The sequence below is a fragment of the Bos javanicus genome, chromosome 8 (assembly GCF_032452875.1).
Source record: "Bos javanicus breed banteng chromosome 8, ARS-OSU_banteng_1.0, whole genome shotgun sequence".
NCBI classification, from domain to species: Eukaryota; Metazoa; Chordata; class Mammalia; order Artiodactyla; family Bovidae; genus Bos; species Bos javanicus.
This window is the reverse complement of record NC_083875.1, coordinates 111,366,374-111,382,444: the sequence shown is the minus strand read 5'-3', so window position 1 is coordinate 111,382,444 and position 16,071 is coordinate 111,366,374. Positions and strand designations below refer to the sequence as shown.

General features: G+C 49.8%; 2 protein-coding genes across 6 annotated transcripts in view; one reads left to right on the top strand and one right to left on the bottom strand.

Annotated features, from left to right (window-relative positions):
• STOM (stomatin) overlaps positions 1 to 2,462 on the top strand; it is a 33,367-nt gene extending 30,905 nt beyond the window's left edge. The window contains exon 7 of the mRNA XM_061426736.1: positions 481 to 2,462. Coding sequence (XP_061282720.1) covers positions 481 to 675 — 195 coding nt within the window. The 3' untranslated portion in view covers positions 676 to 2,462. The remainder of the gene's footprint in view (positions 1 to 480) is intronic.
• Positions 2,463 to 7,744: 5,282 nt separating this feature from the next.
• Positions 7,745 to 16,071, bottom strand: part of GSN (gelsolin) — a 61,235-nt gene continuing 52,908 nt past the window's right edge. For all 5 annotated transcript variants that reach the window (XM_061426733.1, XM_061426734.1, XM_061426735.1 and 2 more), the window contains 5 exons: positions 15,476 to 15,650; positions 13,882 to 14,006; positions 13,576 to 13,653; positions 8,745 to 8,805; positions 7,745 to 8,164 (listed from right to left, as the gene is read on the bottom strand). In XM_061426733.1, the coding sequence (XP_061282717.1) occupies positions 7,995 to 8,164; positions 8,745 to 8,805; positions 13,576 to 13,653; positions 13,882 to 14,006; positions 15,476 to 15,650 (609 nt within the window). In that variant the 3' untranslated portion in view covers positions 7,745 to 7,994. The remainder of the gene's footprint in view (positions 8,165 to 8,744; positions 8,806 to 13,575; positions 13,654 to 13,881; positions 14,007 to 15,475; positions 15,651 to 16,071) is intronic.

Below are 16,071 nucleotides of genomic sequence, written 5' to 3'. Positions count from 1 at the left end.
GACAATAAACAGTAAAAGAGGATGTCTTTTTTTCAATTCTTATTGGAGTATAGTTGCTTCATAATGTTCGTTTCTCCTGTGCCGCAAAGTGAATCAGTGATACGTATGCATCCATCCCCTGTTTTCTTGGATTTTCTTCCCATATAGGTCACCAGAGCCTTGAGTAGAGTCCCCTGTGCTACAGTCAGTTCCCATTGGTTATCCATTAGATCCATAGCATTGCATATAAATCGGTTCACATCCCCCGGTCCATCCCCCCTCCTGTAAAGACGGTGTCTTGACCTCCGGCACACACTCAGACACATCAGTTACAGGGAGAAGATCACAGAAACTGAGTATCTGGAAGCTGTTTTCCTGGGAACTGTTCTGGCCGACTCCCTGGAAATGTGTGGCTGGAGCCAGACGTGCCCTAGTTTGAAGGCTGCAGCTTGACAACCAGCGTTTCCTCTGGTTTAATCTCTTCTTGCCGCTGCTCCGTAGGTCATTGCGGCTGAGGGAGAAATGAACGCGTCCAGGGCTCTGAAAGAGGCCTCCATGGTCATCACTGAGTCTCCCGCCGCCCTCCAGCTGCGGTACCTGCAGACGCTGACCACCATTGCTGCTGAGAAAAACTCGACCATCATCTTCCCTCTGCCCATAGACATGCTGCAGGCTATCATGGGGCCAAAACAGTGAGCCGCGGGGGCGGCAGAGCTGAGACGGGCCCAAACCAGCCCTCAGCCGGGAGGTGGAGGGGTGCACGCTGGGCCTTTCTCCCTCCCTCCCCTGTTCCATAAGTTGAGTGTGATATTCTTACAACGCGTAGTGATCCTAGCAACAGATGAAGGTTGTTAGCTTGTAAATACGACATGAGAGAGAGAGGTGATTAATGTAAGATAACCTTACTCTAAAATATTTAAAAGTTCATGTGTTTAGATTGCTCCATGATAGGTGAAGTCCATCTTCTTTCAGATTTCATCGAGTCGTTCTGCACCCTCCATCAGCCTCCAGGCCAGAAGCAAGAAGATAGAGTATCTCTGCAAGACAAACATTTTGCAGAGAATAGTGACCTTGGGCTACAAGCAGCTTCTCTGGGCCACGCGTGCCTTACTTCCGGGGAATCTTAATTAAGGAAATTTTCCTAACGTTCGTCTACTTTCTAAACTCAGAGCAGGTTGCAAACTATTCCTTACTTGAGAGGAGACATGTTCTTGCCAGTGCCTGTCAGCACTGGAGGCCAAGATCAAGGGAGATGATCACCCAGATTCTTGAGGGCCTTAAACCCACTGCTTTAGGGATCCGTTCAGAACAACGCGGGTTGTTGTTTTTAACGTCATTGAGCCCCTTTATGAGTAAATGATTCCTCTCTCTTTCAAACCAGCTAAATACTTACCACAGAAGTGCTTTTTTCTCACTTTTGCCTATTCTCGTATATCAGATTCTAAATATTTGAATTTTTAAAATAAAATTTTCTCTAAGTCCTATAAATAGTTGTTTATACACCAATTTGAATGGCTTAAGGACTAATACTTGATAAAATATATCTTTAGAAAACTATATTTTACTGTCTGCATGTTAACAACTCTTGGACGCTGTGAGCTATCTTGGTTACCGTTCATTAAGTAACAGAAGGAATTCATAGTCAGGCACACAGTATCCAAGGAGCTTGGAAAAACAGTCAAACTTGGCATATCTGTAGAGATATGGCTCTTTTTGATTTGCCTGGTCGTCTTTCTGTCATATATGTTGATGCTGAAGGAGGAACTGGTCAGCGCTTCTGAACCGCTGTAATTTTAGGAAGCATCTTCCGTTTCACAAATGCCTGTGAAGCCAAGCACCTGGTATTCTTCCTGTTGGTTTCTGGAAAGCCGGCTAGTGCATTTGTACCGCTTCCTCTTGGAAGCTGTGAGGTCACTTTTAAAAATTTAAAAATAGCAGTGTCCTCACCCAGAGCCGCCCCTTGTATCTGTCCTCAGCGGGTCACTTGTCAGTCTTCCTGAGTCCCTCCCCAGCAGCCCATTTCCAAGTTTACTTTACAAAGCCTTGGACCACCGTGGATCCGGGTCCTGGCTGAGCTCATCAGATGTATATGGAGCATTTTGACTTGGAACTCAAGCTGCATTTCTATTTTCAATTTTAAAATTGAAATGATTTTCTCTCTTTTGCGAGGTGGCTCACCCCTGACTACTAAGGACCAGGAGACAACTGCATATCCTGGCTAAAAGTCTCTTCTCAGACTTTAAGGTTCAGTGCTTTCTGTTCCTTGAGTCTGTTTCCAGACACCAGACAGTCTTCGCTCTTCTTCCTCGTGGGTTGTGGGTTGAAGTTAAGTTGCCTGGGAGAGAGGAGCCGTAGAAGGAGCTGCAGGATGACAGCAGGCAGTGTTAGTTCGAGGGCTTTTCCAGGTGGCCCCTTAGTGCGAGGGCTTTTCCAGGCGGCCCCCTCTGCAATGCTGTGCATAATAAAGTGTGAGCTCATACTGATTTTCTGGGATGAGAATCTGTTTCTGCCTGCATGTGGTGTGTGTGGATTTCGTTTTTCAGAAGTGGCACATGTGTTTCTCCAGGCCTGGACTGGCTGCTTTGGCTGCTGCACACTCTTCCTGGGCCAGAGGAAGAGGGGAGGCCATGGCCTTCTGCCGTCTGTCGTGTCTTACTCCCTCTGGTGTCCACGCAGCTTCCCTGAGGAGTTTGAGATCCACGAATCCTTGGCTGGTCTGATTTCCCAAACAGGACAGGGCCTCACTTCTTCCTGTCACCCAGCTAACTCACTGGCATAAACCCTACTTATAAAGGGGAATAAATGATATAAAACCAATGGGGGGCATTGTAAAAACCTATACCAAAGAGTTAAGAATGGATGTTTTTGGAAGACATCACATAGAAGCTTTCACTTTTTCTATATTTTAATGTTTTACGATAATCACAAATCTATCAGAAAAAGCAAATAGGATATTTCCGTTTGGAAAGCTTTAAAATAAAGAGAAAAAACAACCCCTACCCTCCAAAAAGCTATGGGTGTTACCTGCGACATTCAACCTTTAAAAGACTGTCCTGAGGGATTTCCCTGGTGTCCAGTGGTTAAGAGTCCGCCTTCCAACGCAGGGGACGGGAGTTCAGTCCCTAGGCAGGGAGCCAAGATCCCACATGCCGAAGGGCAGCTAAGCCCGCGTGCCACAAGTACAGAGCAGCACCTCCACCCCCGGCCACAGCTAGACAAGGCCCAGCACCGCCGAGATGAACGAAAGGCACGCGCAGCCATGGCTGACCCTGTGACCCGTGGACGGGGCCTGCCGAGCTCCTCTGTCCATGAAATTTTGCAGGCAAGAATACGGGAGTGGGCTTCCATTTCCTGTTGTAGGGACCATCCCAGCCCGGGACTGAGCCTGCATTCCACGTGTCTCCTGCGTGGCAGGCGGGTTCTTTACCACTAGCTCCCCGAGAAACCCGGAGAAAAAGAAGAGCGGCCTTGGATCAACGGCCACCACCTGTGGAGCAGCAGGCGCCCGGCTCTGTGCTCAAGTACTTGTGCACACATTTTATCTTCAAAACAGCTTGATGGGATGCATTTTTATCTCCATGTTACTGATGAGGACCCTGGAGTTCAGAGTGCCTTACCCAGCATCACATGGTTAGGAAGCAGCAGACTTGAGAGTCAAACGTGGCTGTCTACAGTCAGACTCCTGAGGCGTCTGTTGTGCCCTCGTGTGACAGCGCCTGCCCCCACCACTCCCGTGCACACACCACCAGTCACTTTATATGCAGACCACAGCTTTTCAGCACTGTTGAGATTCAAATTTGACTAGTGGAATTTTGCATTCATAGCCAAGCAGGCCTTAAACTTCAGTTTTGGGCTGTCAGTTCAGTCCGAGTGAAAGAAGTAGGTTGGGTGTTTGTAGCCACGACATGTTACAACACACTCACCTGAGTGGGAGGAAACCGGGCTTCCACAGATCTCTGAGGTTACGTGGCCTTTTAAAATATTTCTGTGATCTTTACACTGGGCTGCTTCACAAGGTCACTCTGCTAGGAAATAGTGAACCACCTATTTCCAAACTTCTTTTTAGCCGCAACCTTTCCCCCTGTTTTTTCAAAGGAAACTCCAAAGTAAACAAAAGAATAAATTCTCAAGTTCACATTTATAACAGTTACTTAATGTCAATCAGTGAGGCTGCATTGAAAACAATTGGAGTTAGAAAGGCAGTTACATCCTTAAATGAGGCTCTACCTTCAGTTTCCCGTTTGTTTCGAGTGTCTGTGATATTTGTTACCACTTTAAAAACTAAATTTCAACCAAATTGTGAAATCACTGAAGCACCTCGTAGAATTCTATTGATCCCAGTTTTAAAATCACTGAATTTGACTTGAACCCAGGTCTGACTTCGAAGTCCAGCTTTCAAGCCCTCCATTGTGACAACTCTGGTTGGGTACTGTACAAAGACAGTATTACCATTTTGCAGGGGGGAAACTGAAGCTCACGTAAGTTTTCTGTCCTATGCTTAGTGCCTTGCACACTGCCTGGCATAAATACGTTATCTATTCAACTGAATTGTCCAAGATAGGATGCAGGTTCTAAGCCCAGGCCAACCTCTTTCCAGGAGACGCCCCATTGGCACTTGGGCATTTCATGGCATTTTGCAATGACTTCTCCATCGTACATGATGGAATCCACCGTCTCTCAAAAACCATTAGGAAGAGAAAAATATGTGGTTGAAGTGATAGTGTTCCTGACTCATTATTTTGCCTTTGAGAGAAAAAATACAGGGCTGAAGCAATTCAGTTGCCTCAGGCAACTCCCTTTCTCAGAGTTCACAGGTCTCTCTCTGAAGCCACAGGCACCAATAAACAGAAATTGGCCAATAAACCTCCTTGAATGCCGATAAAAGGAAATGAAAACTGCAGGGCGGGTTCACCTGTGCTGGACTCCCTCAGGTTGCCAGGACTGGGAGCTGTCTAGACAGGCCTCCCCGCCGCTAGGGAAGCCCTACAAGCTCCAGGTGGTCAAGGCCCCTTTGTTCCAGAGTTTCGCATTTGTCATGTTAATAGCTTTGACCCTGAAATTGGCCTTCTGGAATAAAGGCAGGCATTACAAGTTCAAGTCCAACCCCCTCTCTGCAGACTTTGAGGCCCTCTGTGAATTCCTGCCTTCCCCATCTTCTGCCCTAGCCTCCCCTTACCCCCGCCCCCCACCCCACAATTCCTGCTGTTTGTCCCTGAGCACAGCAGCCTCCCTCCAGCTCCGACTCGGGGCTGCTCACACCCTGCCTCAGACAGTAAAGAATCTGCCCACAATGTGGGTTCCATCCCTGGATTGGAAAGATTCCATGGAGGAGGAAATGCCAGCCCACTCTAGTATTCTTGCCTGGAGAATCCCCATGGACAGAGGAGCCTGGCGGGCTACAGTCCGTGGGGTTGCAAGGAGTTGGACAGGACTGAGCGACCAAGCACACAACACAGCACAAGTGCCTGACATGACCTGACCCACCTCCCACCCCGACTGTGTCACCTGGAAAATTCCTTCCCCGCTACATTCGTCACTTCTGCGATGAATCAGACTCTCTTGAGGTAGGGCTCCCCCTGGGGAATTTTATACTTTTAAAAAGCTCCCTGGGCAATTTGCATGATCAGCCAGCTTTGGAAACAATGGTGTAAACACACACACACGCACACGCACACACACATGCACACGCACATGCACACGCCCTTCCCATCACAGAACCCCTCACACTGGCTTCTGTTCTTCTACATCCTCTGCAGGGGAGTTTTCCTTCTGTAACTTGATAGGGATGGGGGAGAGGGAGGTGGCATGGAACAAAAGAGGAAACCACCAGAGAAAAGACCAGAAGGATGGAGGGGAGGGGAGGGGCTTGTCCCTCTTCAGTTCTTTGGACTGATTTGGGATCTCCATGGAGAAAAGGTTTAGAGACACGAGTTCATGGAAATGTCTAACAGGCACTGTCAGGGGAGTGTGCAATTTCCTTGTTTCTGTCTCATTACAACAAAAATTTGAAGCGACGGACGTTAAAGCCCTCAGCGTGTCACAGCTCTTGGATGGTGTCACAGCTCCGTGTTATTTAGAAAATAAAGGAAAATAACATCCTCGAGGCATGAGGGCAAGCCGACCCAAAAGATGCGAAGAGGAAAGAGAGAGAGAGAGTGCCCGTGCATGACCCCCGGCCGTTTGGCTCCTCTTTTTACATGGTTTTTCCTTCCCCTGGGCCTGCCCTGTGTAAACTGGGCTCCATCTGAGGTCCTCACTCCAGTCCGTGGACCTTCCTTTGTCCTATTTTCGCGGGCTTTTCCCCTCCTTGTCTTTTAGCCACTCCCATTCTGGACTCCTGTTTCCTCTTCTGCCTAACGGGACTTTGTGACCACGTGAGCATGAGCAGAGAGTCAGAGTCTGGGGGACCAAAGGGGCACAGAGGCCCTCACCCATGCTGCAAACTCGGAGAGCACCCAGGGGCACCTCCTGTCAGCAGAAACACTCGTGGCAAGCAGAGGAGACGAAGAAGAGCCATGTAGATGCTCCAGGGGAGGGCAACCCCCGGGAGTGTAAGTGACTCCAGGGTCCCGCTACTGCCTTGACCTCCTTGCCCCCACTGTTCCAAGGCCGTGCCTCCCAATGACTGACCGAAGTGGGGCGATTAGACACACTTCATCCGCTCCTGGGAGACCTTCATCGCCTTTGTTGGCTGATGGGCTCCAGAACATTCTGAATCAAACAAATATTTGTACACCAACGTTCAGAGTAACACTTTTTTTAAAGAAAATCTATTTATTCGTCTGCATCAACTCTCAGCTGCGGCACACGGGATCTTAGTTGCCCTGCAGCACCCCCAACCAGGGACTGAACCTCCGTCCCCCACGTTGAAGAGGGATTCTTAACCACTGGACCACTTAACCAGGGAAGACCCCCAGAGGCATTATTCACAGCAGCCAAAAGGTGGAGAGGATCTGAGTGTCCATCAATGGATGAAAGCATAAATGAGACGGTATATACACACACGATGGAATAGTATTCAGCCACAAAAAGAATGCAGTTACTTTATGGGCTGTAAAATGTATGAATCCTGAAAGCATCAAGCTAAGTGAAATAAGCCAGACAGAAGGCAAGTGCATGGTTCCACTTCCACGATGCACCTAGAACAGGCAAGTTCACAGAGACAGAAAGTGCAATAAGGTTCCCAGGGGCAGATGGGAAGTAGGAAGAGGGAAGGAGTTGTGTCATGGGCACAGGGTATAAAGCTAAGCTGGGGATTAGGAAAAAGGTTTGGGTGGAGATGATGGGGACAGCTCCACAACGCCGCCAGTGTCTTCAGCGCTGCTGAATCGTACATTTGCAAATGATCAAAAGGATAAATTAACAACACAAATGGGACTATGCCATTAATTTTTTTTTCACTTTGTCTCAGGACTCCCCAAAAGCTATGCAAAAGCCGCCTGGACTGCACGGCTGTCTAAGACGCATCCACCCAACCCCTCTTCCTCCCTGCTTCACGTGGGGTCAGATGGCATCTGTCTGAAGGCTCTCCAGCCTCCTCTGGCTGCCTGTCAATCTCCTTCCATACAAGCACTCTCCCCCTAGTGCAGTCTCTGCCCATTCCATCTCATCTTGGCATCTGCTTCTCGGAGGATAAGATTTATATGTGGGTTGAATGAAGCTCATTCACTGGGTCTCAGGCACAGGCCAACCCCCCACCCCCACCCCATGGACCCTTCCCAGAACAGTGAGGATACTTCTCAGGACAAACAACCACAGCAGGTCACACACTTCAAAAAGCTTTTTATTGAATTCAATTTTCAAAAGCACAGACACTTGAGACAATTCTGCAAGGACCCTGAATTTTTGCAGGGCTGTTTTGGCTACAGTAAAAAAAAAAAAAAAAAAAAGGAAAAAGAAAAAACCAACCACACGCGCACACACACCAGGTTGACCCTGCTCACTCTAAGGTCTCCTCTCGAAGGGCGGACAGTTCTGAAAGGCACTGGCCGGCAATGGGGTGGGGCCTGCCTTCCTCAGGCAGCCAGCTCAGCGAGGGCCCTGTCCAAGGGGTCCACAGACCAATAGTTGTCATCCCAGCCGAGGAACCAGCCCACGAACGAGGGGGGCTCGAAGCCCTGCTTCACCACAGTGATGGGGGTCCGCCGGTCACGATTAGCTGGGTCCGTCTCGATGTAGCGCTTAGCTGCAGACACACGGGCAGAAGAATCCTCAGCGTCTCCACCACCGAGAGCTGGTTCCACGCCTACGGTGGCTGCGGTCCCCCTGCCCCTAACACCCAACCCCTCCCTCGGACACCACCATTCCTTAAAGGCAACGCCAACCACGTGACTCCTTCACTGCCCCGCCCAGAAACACAGGAAAGGCCAGGGGTCACAGCTTAACCTCCAGCTTCACAAGGCGTGCCTCATTGCTCTCTAGCGTCCCCTACTGGAAGGTATTAAAGAAACCAGCTTCTGGATTTCAGCTCCCCAATCAGACTACTCAGCTACCAGAGACCTGCTTTCCTGCATCTAGATCCAGATGCGGTTAGTCCCTGGGCATCCTGGGAACCCGAGGCAGCTTCTATCTGCCTCTTCCTCTTGCTGTGACCCACGGCTTCTGCAGGAACCGAGCTGTTCTCTCACCACCCAGGGAGGGCTCACCAGGGGCTGGCCGTGGGGGAGGAAGCCCCCACCCCGCTGTCACGAACTCCCAGACCCGCACAGGAAGCTGCTCCCGCCCCACCGCCCGAAACAGACCGGCAGGCACGCGTGGGTCCTCACCAGAGGTCAGGGCTTCTGTCTTCTCCTCTTCTTGAGAATCCTTACCAACCCAGACAAAGACCTGGAGGAGAGGCAGGAGAGGGAAGGTGTGAGATGAAGCCGCACGAGGGGCACTGACCCAGCTTGCTGTTGGAAGAGGAGGAGGTTCCAGGTGTGGGCCGGACACCCCCCTCCCCATTCACAGCCCACGGACTGTGACTAGAGGACTGGGGAACAGACACGGCGAACTGGTGACCGACACCCCGCTTTCCAGGCCCGCCCTCCACTGGAGGCTGGTGGTCTGCTGTGTCTTTTTAGACAAATGGAGTCACTAGCTGATTACGTTCAATCCAGACTGCAGATCCCCCTGAGAACGGGGAGGACCTGGCAACCACGACCACTGGCAGGCAGGTGAAGCTGAGCAGTAGCTGCCCCTGTGCTGGGAAGTCCCACCTGCCTCAGACTCCCCCGCACCTTCACATCCTCCACCCCAGCCTGCCTCAGTCAATAACACTGACCACCAAGCTGGGACAGCCATGAGACGGAGCCCCTTCTCTAGAAGTTCACGAATGATCCGTTTGGGGGCATAAACTTATTCAACCAGTGAGCAGACTAATGTGCTCACTAGTTTATTGATCCAACCAGTGAGCACTGAGTCTGCTGGGGGCCACTCTCTTGGTATCTGAGCCAATAGGGTTCTAAGCCTTGGAAGAGAAGTAACTCATCACCACTACCGCCATCTTGAGTCTTCAGTTCAGTCGCTGTCGTGTCCAACTCTTCGCGACCCCATGAATCGCAGCACGCCAGGCCTCCCTGTCCATCACCAATTCCTGGAGTTCACCCAACTCATGTCCATGGAGTCGGTGATGCCATCCAGCCATCTCATCCTCTGTCGTCCCCTTCTCCTCCTGCCCCCAATCCCTCCCAGCATCAGAGTCTTTTCCAAAGAGTCAACTGTTTGTATGAGGTGGCCAAAGTATTGGAGTTTCAGCTTTAGCATCAGTCCTTCCAAAGAACAGCCAGGGCTGATCTCCTTCAGAATGGACGGGTTGGATCTCCTTGCAGTCCAAGGGACTCTCAAGAGTCTTCTCCAACACCACAGTTCAAAAGCATCAATTCTTCTGCGCTCAGCCTTCTTCACAGTCCAACTCTCACATCCATACATGACCACAGGAAAAACCATAGCCTTGACTAGACGAACCTTTGTTGGCAAAGTAATGTCTCTGGTTTTGAATATGCTATCTAGGTTGGTCATAACTTTCCTTCCAAGGAGTAAGCATCTTTTAATTTCATGGCTGCAGTCACCATCTGCAGTTATTTTGGAGCCCCCTAAAAATAAGGTCTGACACTGTTTCCACTGTTTCCCCATCTATTTCCCATGAAGTGATGGGACCAGATGCCATGATCTTCATTTTCTGAATGTTGAGCTTTAAGCCAAATTTTTCACTCTCCACTTTCACTTTCATCAAGAGGCTTTTTGGTTCCTCTTCACTTTCTGCCATAAGGGTGGTGTCATCTGCATATCTGAGGTTATTGATATTTCTCCCTGCAATCTTGATTCCGGCTTGTGCTTCTTCCAGTCTGGCATTTCTCATGATGTACTCTGCACAGAAGTTAAATAAGCAGGGTGACAATATACAGCCTTGATGTACTCCTTTTCCTATTTGGAACCAATCTGTTGTTCCATGTCCAGTTCTAACTGTTGCTACCTGACCTGCATACAGGTTTCTCAAGAGGCAGGTCAGGTGGTCTGGTATTCCCATCTCTTTCAGAAGTTTCCACAGTTTATTGTGATCCACACAGTCTAAGGCTTTGGCATAGTCAATAAAGCAAAAATAGATGTTTTTCTGGAACTCTCTTGCTTTTTCCATGATCCAGCAGATGTTGGCAATTTGGTCTCTGGTTCCTCTGCCTTTTCTAAAACCAGCTTGAACATCTGGAAGTTCATTGTTCACATATCGCTGAAGCCTGGCTTGGAGAATTTTGAGCATTACTTTACTAGCATGTGAGATGAGCGCAATTGTGCGGTAGTTTGAGCCTTCTTTGGCATTGCCTTTCTTTGGGATTGGAATGAAAACTGACCTTTTCCAGTCCTGTGGCCACTGCTGAGTTTTCCAAATTTGTGGGCATATTGAGTGCAGCACTTTCACAGCATCATCTTCCAGGATTTGAAATAGCTCAACTGGAATTCCATCACCTCCACTAGCTTTGTTCATAGTGATGCTTTCTAAGGCCCACTTGACTTCACATTCCAGGATGTCTGGCTCTAGGTGAGTGATCACACCATCGTGATTATCTGGGTCGTGAAGATCTTTTTTGTACAGTTCTTCTGTGTATTCTTGCCACCTCTTCTTAGTATCTTCTGCTTCTGTTAGGTCCATATCATTTCTGTCCTTTATCGAGCCCATCTTTGCATGAAATGTTCCCTTGGTATCTCTAATTTTCTTGAAGAGATCTCTAGTCTTTCCCATTCTGTTGTTTTCCTCTATTTCTTTGCATTGATCGCTGAGGAAGGCTTTCTTATCTCTCCTTGCTATTCTTTGGAACTCTGCATTCAGATGTTTATATCTTTCATTTTCTCCTTTGCATTTTGCTTCTCTTCTTTTCACAGCTATTTGTAAGGCCTCCCCACACAGCCATTTTGCTTTTTTGCATTTCTTTTCCACGGGGATGGTCTTGATCCCTGTCTCCTGTACAATGACACGAACCTCCGCCCATAGTTCATCAGGCACTCTGTCTATCAGATCTAGTCCCTTAAATCTATTTCTCACTTCCACAGTATAATCATGAGGAATTTGATTTAGGTCATACCTGAATGGTCTAGTGGTTTTCCCTACTTTCTTCAATTTAAGTCTGAATTTGGCAATAAGGAGTTCATGATCTGAGCCACACTCAGCTACTAGTCTTGTTTTTGCTGACTGTATAGAGCTTCCCCATCTTTGGCTGCAAAGAATACAATCAATCTGATTTTAGTGTTGACCATCTGGTGATGTCCATGTGTAGAGTCTTCTCTTGTGTTGTTGGAAGAGAGTGTTTGCTATGACCAGTGCGTTCTCTTGGCAAAACTCTATTAGCCTTTGCCCTGCTTCATTCCATATTCCAAGGCCAAATTTGCCTGTTACCCCAAGTATTTCTTGACTTTCTACTTTTGCATTCCAGTCTCCTATAATGAAAAGGACATCTTTTTTGGGTGTTAGTTCTAAAAGGTCTCGTAGGTGTTCATAGAACCGTTCAACTTCAGCTTCTTAAGATGAGCTTTATTACCCCAAAAAATCATTTCAGCTGATTTTTATGTGTCATCTATTCTGATGTGTATCTAAAATATTTTATTATTTGTAATATAAATTTATTTATTTTAATTGGAGGCTAATTACTTTACAATATTGTATTGGTTTTGCCATACACCAACATGAATCCACCACGGGTGTACACGTGCTCCCCATCCTGAACCCCCTCCCAGCTCCCTCCCCGTACCATCCCTCTGGTCGTCCCAGTGCACCAGCCCCAAGCATCCTGTATCCTGCATTGAACCTGGACTGGCGATTCGTTTCACATATGATATTATACATGTTTCAGTGCCATTCTCCCAAATCATCCTACCCTCTCCCTCTCCCACAGAGTCCAAAAGACTGTTCTATACATCTGTGTCTCTTTTGCTGTCTCTCATACAGGGTTATCGTTACGATCTTTCTAAATTCCATATATATGCGTTAGTATACTGTATTGGTATTTTTCTTTCTGGCTTACTTCACTCTGTATAATAGGCTCCAGTTTCATTCACCTCATTAGAACTGATTCAAATGTATTTTTAATGGCTGAGTAATACTCCATTGTGTATATGCACCACACCTTTCTTATCCATTCATCTGCTGATGGACATCCAGGTTGCTTCCATGTCCTGGCTATTGTAAACAGTGCTGTCATAAAATGTGAAAGCGTTCATCACTCAGTCATGTCTCTTGCAACCCTACAGACTGTAGTCCGACAAGCTCCTCTATCCATGGAGTTCTCCAGGCAAGAATACTGGAGTGGGTGGTCATTCCCTTTTCCAGGGGATTGCCCCAACCCAGGGACTGAACCCAAGTCTCCTGCATTACAGGTGGACTCTTTACCATCTGAGCCACCAGGGGTGCCCATTCATAAGATGGTATCAGACAAGAGAATGCAGACACTTTCGCCCTTATGAACAGCTGTGTGCCTGCTACCTGGGCGCCTCCCCACCAGCTATGCATGGTGTCTATCCTGTTCATCACAGGACTCCCAGCAACCCAGCATTCTGCCTGGAAGACAGTGATGCTTCACATGTGTTGACTGAGTGCATGAACACACAGATGAACAAGCAGATTAAGGAGCCAATGGAACAAAGGAGCCAGCAGCTGATGGCTAAACTGCAAAGCTTCTGGTACTGACCTTCCAACCGGGGAGCCCAAGAAGAAGCCGGGCAGATGGAGAGCAGTCTTGCGCCTGCATGGCTGCTATGTTCAACCCTGACAACTCGCGGAGGAGACAGCTCGCTAGGAAGGGCTACTGACTGCCATCCCTCACGAGGACGCAAGGCCCTTGGGGACAGGGGCATGTCTCTTTCCAGGTGAGAGGTTACGCCTGCATGAGATGTGAACCAAAGCCCAACTGTCTTTACCAACAGGTTCAAAGTAAGAGTTCACGCTCCCCTAAGGCCTGGGAACGAGTGCTGGTCATCTGATTTGCCTTTCTAAGGTGCTTTGCTGTTGGCAAGGGGATTCTACCTGCCTCTCGTCTGCTGGGATAATGCAAGGCGGGCACCATCATGCCCAAGCTGCAGCTGAGGACACGGAGCTCAGAGCGGGAAGTTACTTGGGGGACCGTCCATTACCTGGTCCCAGGTGTCCAGAAGCATGACGTCATCAGTGGCCAAGTCTTCCTGCATGAGCTCGCCAGGGACCTCCTCGATCTAGGAAGGGATGGAAGAGGTTAATGAGAGCCCACCGCAAGCCGCCTTCCCCCAGCTCTCTCTGCCCTCCATGGGGAGCTGCTGAGCTGGCTCCAGCCTGTGGGGGTCTGTACTGGGTCGTCAGAAGGCCTCTCCCTGCCCCTGCTGTGGATGCCTCAGCTTGCTCCCTGGAAAACACTCCCAAGGGGCGAGCAGAGGGAGCGACCTCGGACCTCCTCTGGGACTCACCACGAAACGTCCGATCTTGTTGGAGCAGGCGAAGAGGCGAGGAGGGTGGGCGTCCATCTTCTTGTCCTTCAGCCGTGGGGACGTGCGGTAGGCGGCCTTCCCACCCAGGGCCTCCCAGAAGCTGTCTGTGAGGGGAGGCCAAGCCAGTTACCAGCTGACACCACCTGCCCCCTCCAGCACTTCCCCGCAGACTCTGGGACAGATGCTGCCTTCGCACAGCCAAGTGCTCTCAACCGCCACCCGGCATCTTAAAACCCCAGTGTGACCAAGAGGGACAGGGCCTGCGGGACTCGAGGGTGATGAAGCAGAGGCCCCGGGGGGCAGACTCGGCAGCAGACACAGGGCCGGGGCTGCTTCTGCTCTGAGACTGGCACAGCACTGTGGGATGGGGATAATTATCCCCGCTCGACAAACGAGGCGGCTGAGGCTCAGAGAGGCCAAGCCACTCGCCCAGCACCACACAGCAGGCGCGGAGTAAAGCCACCTCATCTGACTCCAGTCCCCTGTATTTTCCCACTATATCTGCTCCAGCCACATGTGCTTTTTATATTTAAATGCATTTTCCCACCAGTCATATTTAAATATACATTAACTGAAGCATGTGACTGGTGGTGGTTTAGTCATGTCTGACTCTTTTCCAACCCCATGGACTAAACACCAGGCTCCTCTGTCCGCGGGATTTCCCAGGCAAGAATACTGGAGTGGGTGCCCTTTCCTTCTTCAAGGGATGTTCCCGACCCAGGGATCGAACCTGAGGCTCCTGCATTGGCAGGTGGATTCTTTCCCACTGGGCCACCAAGGGAAGCCCATAACCATGTGGCCAGTGGTGACCAAATTAGACCTAACAGATACAGAACATGTCCACTCTTTCAGACGTTTTCAATGGATTACGTGACTCTAGATCGAACTATTCTTCCCCATATCTGCTTAGCATCAAGCAAGAGAGAGCGGGCTTAAAACCAAGGAGGGAAAGATCTAGGGTTAGCATAAGGGAAGTGCTCCTGACTCCCGCTCTGGAAACAAGGCAGGCTCGTGGCATTTCTGTCCACGAAGCTTCTCAAGGTTAGGAGAGACCACAGCCCCCATGAGGCCGATGCTGCCACATATAATCTTTCACGGCTTTCCCGCAAGTGAGCCCCCCTCCAGCTGCCTTCCCCACCTGCCCCAGCCCACACTGGGCTCTCCTTTCTCTAACTCCTAGACGCCTCCCTCTCAACGACCACATTCTCATTTTCATCTTGGGTGTACGTGTTGGCCGTGTCCGACTCTGCGACCCCATGGACTGTGGCCCACCAGGATCCTCTGTCCGTGGGATTCTCCAGGCAAGTATACTGGAGTGGATTGCCATGCCCTCCTCCAGGGGATCTTCCCGACCCGGGGATCAAACCCAAGTCTCCCGCATTGCAGGCAGATTCCTTACTGTCTGAGCCACCAGAGAAGCCCCCTTTTCATCTCACCCACTTTAGTGAACATACATTAGGGGATAAGTGCTGAGGCAGGAGGAGGATAACGAAAGCCCCGAGCAGACAGGAGGCAGGGGAACCCAGCAGCTCCATCCCCAGAGAGCAGCAGGCCCCTTGCCTCTCGCTCCTACCTGGCTCGCTGCCTTCTGCCACCTGCACGGGTTGGGCCCGAAGCACCCTGAGCAGCTCCAGGGCCCCGGTCTTCTCTGCCTCGCTGGCTCCCGCACCCACCCACAGGTAGGCGGCCGAGGGGGTCTTCAGGACAAAGGCATCGTTGGAATTCAGCGCGCCAGCCTTGGGCATCACCTGGGAGGGTAGTGCTCAATTAATCAATCAGGAAATAGGTAAAAAGGCTTCACCCACTCCTCGCAGCCCAGGAGACACTGCAGCAAGAGCAGCTCTTACGGGTGGACTTGGAGGAGGGAACGTGTGCCCCATCAGAGCTGAGGACAAGGACTCGGGACACTGAGGGGCTCAGCTGACTCCCACGAGCCACGAATGCACTGTGCTTAGCCAAGGAGATTCTAGAAATCGGGGAGGCATTAATAGAAGTTGAGCACCCACAACAAAGGAGGTGATAATCCCATTGTCCTCTAGGCTGCTCAGCAGGATTACGTTCAGCTTCTGCACCTTCCACTATAAAAGGGACAGCAGCCAACTGGATGGAATCAAGAACAACATCCAGATTGTGAAGAATGGACTATCTGTTAGGTAATGACTTGGCCAT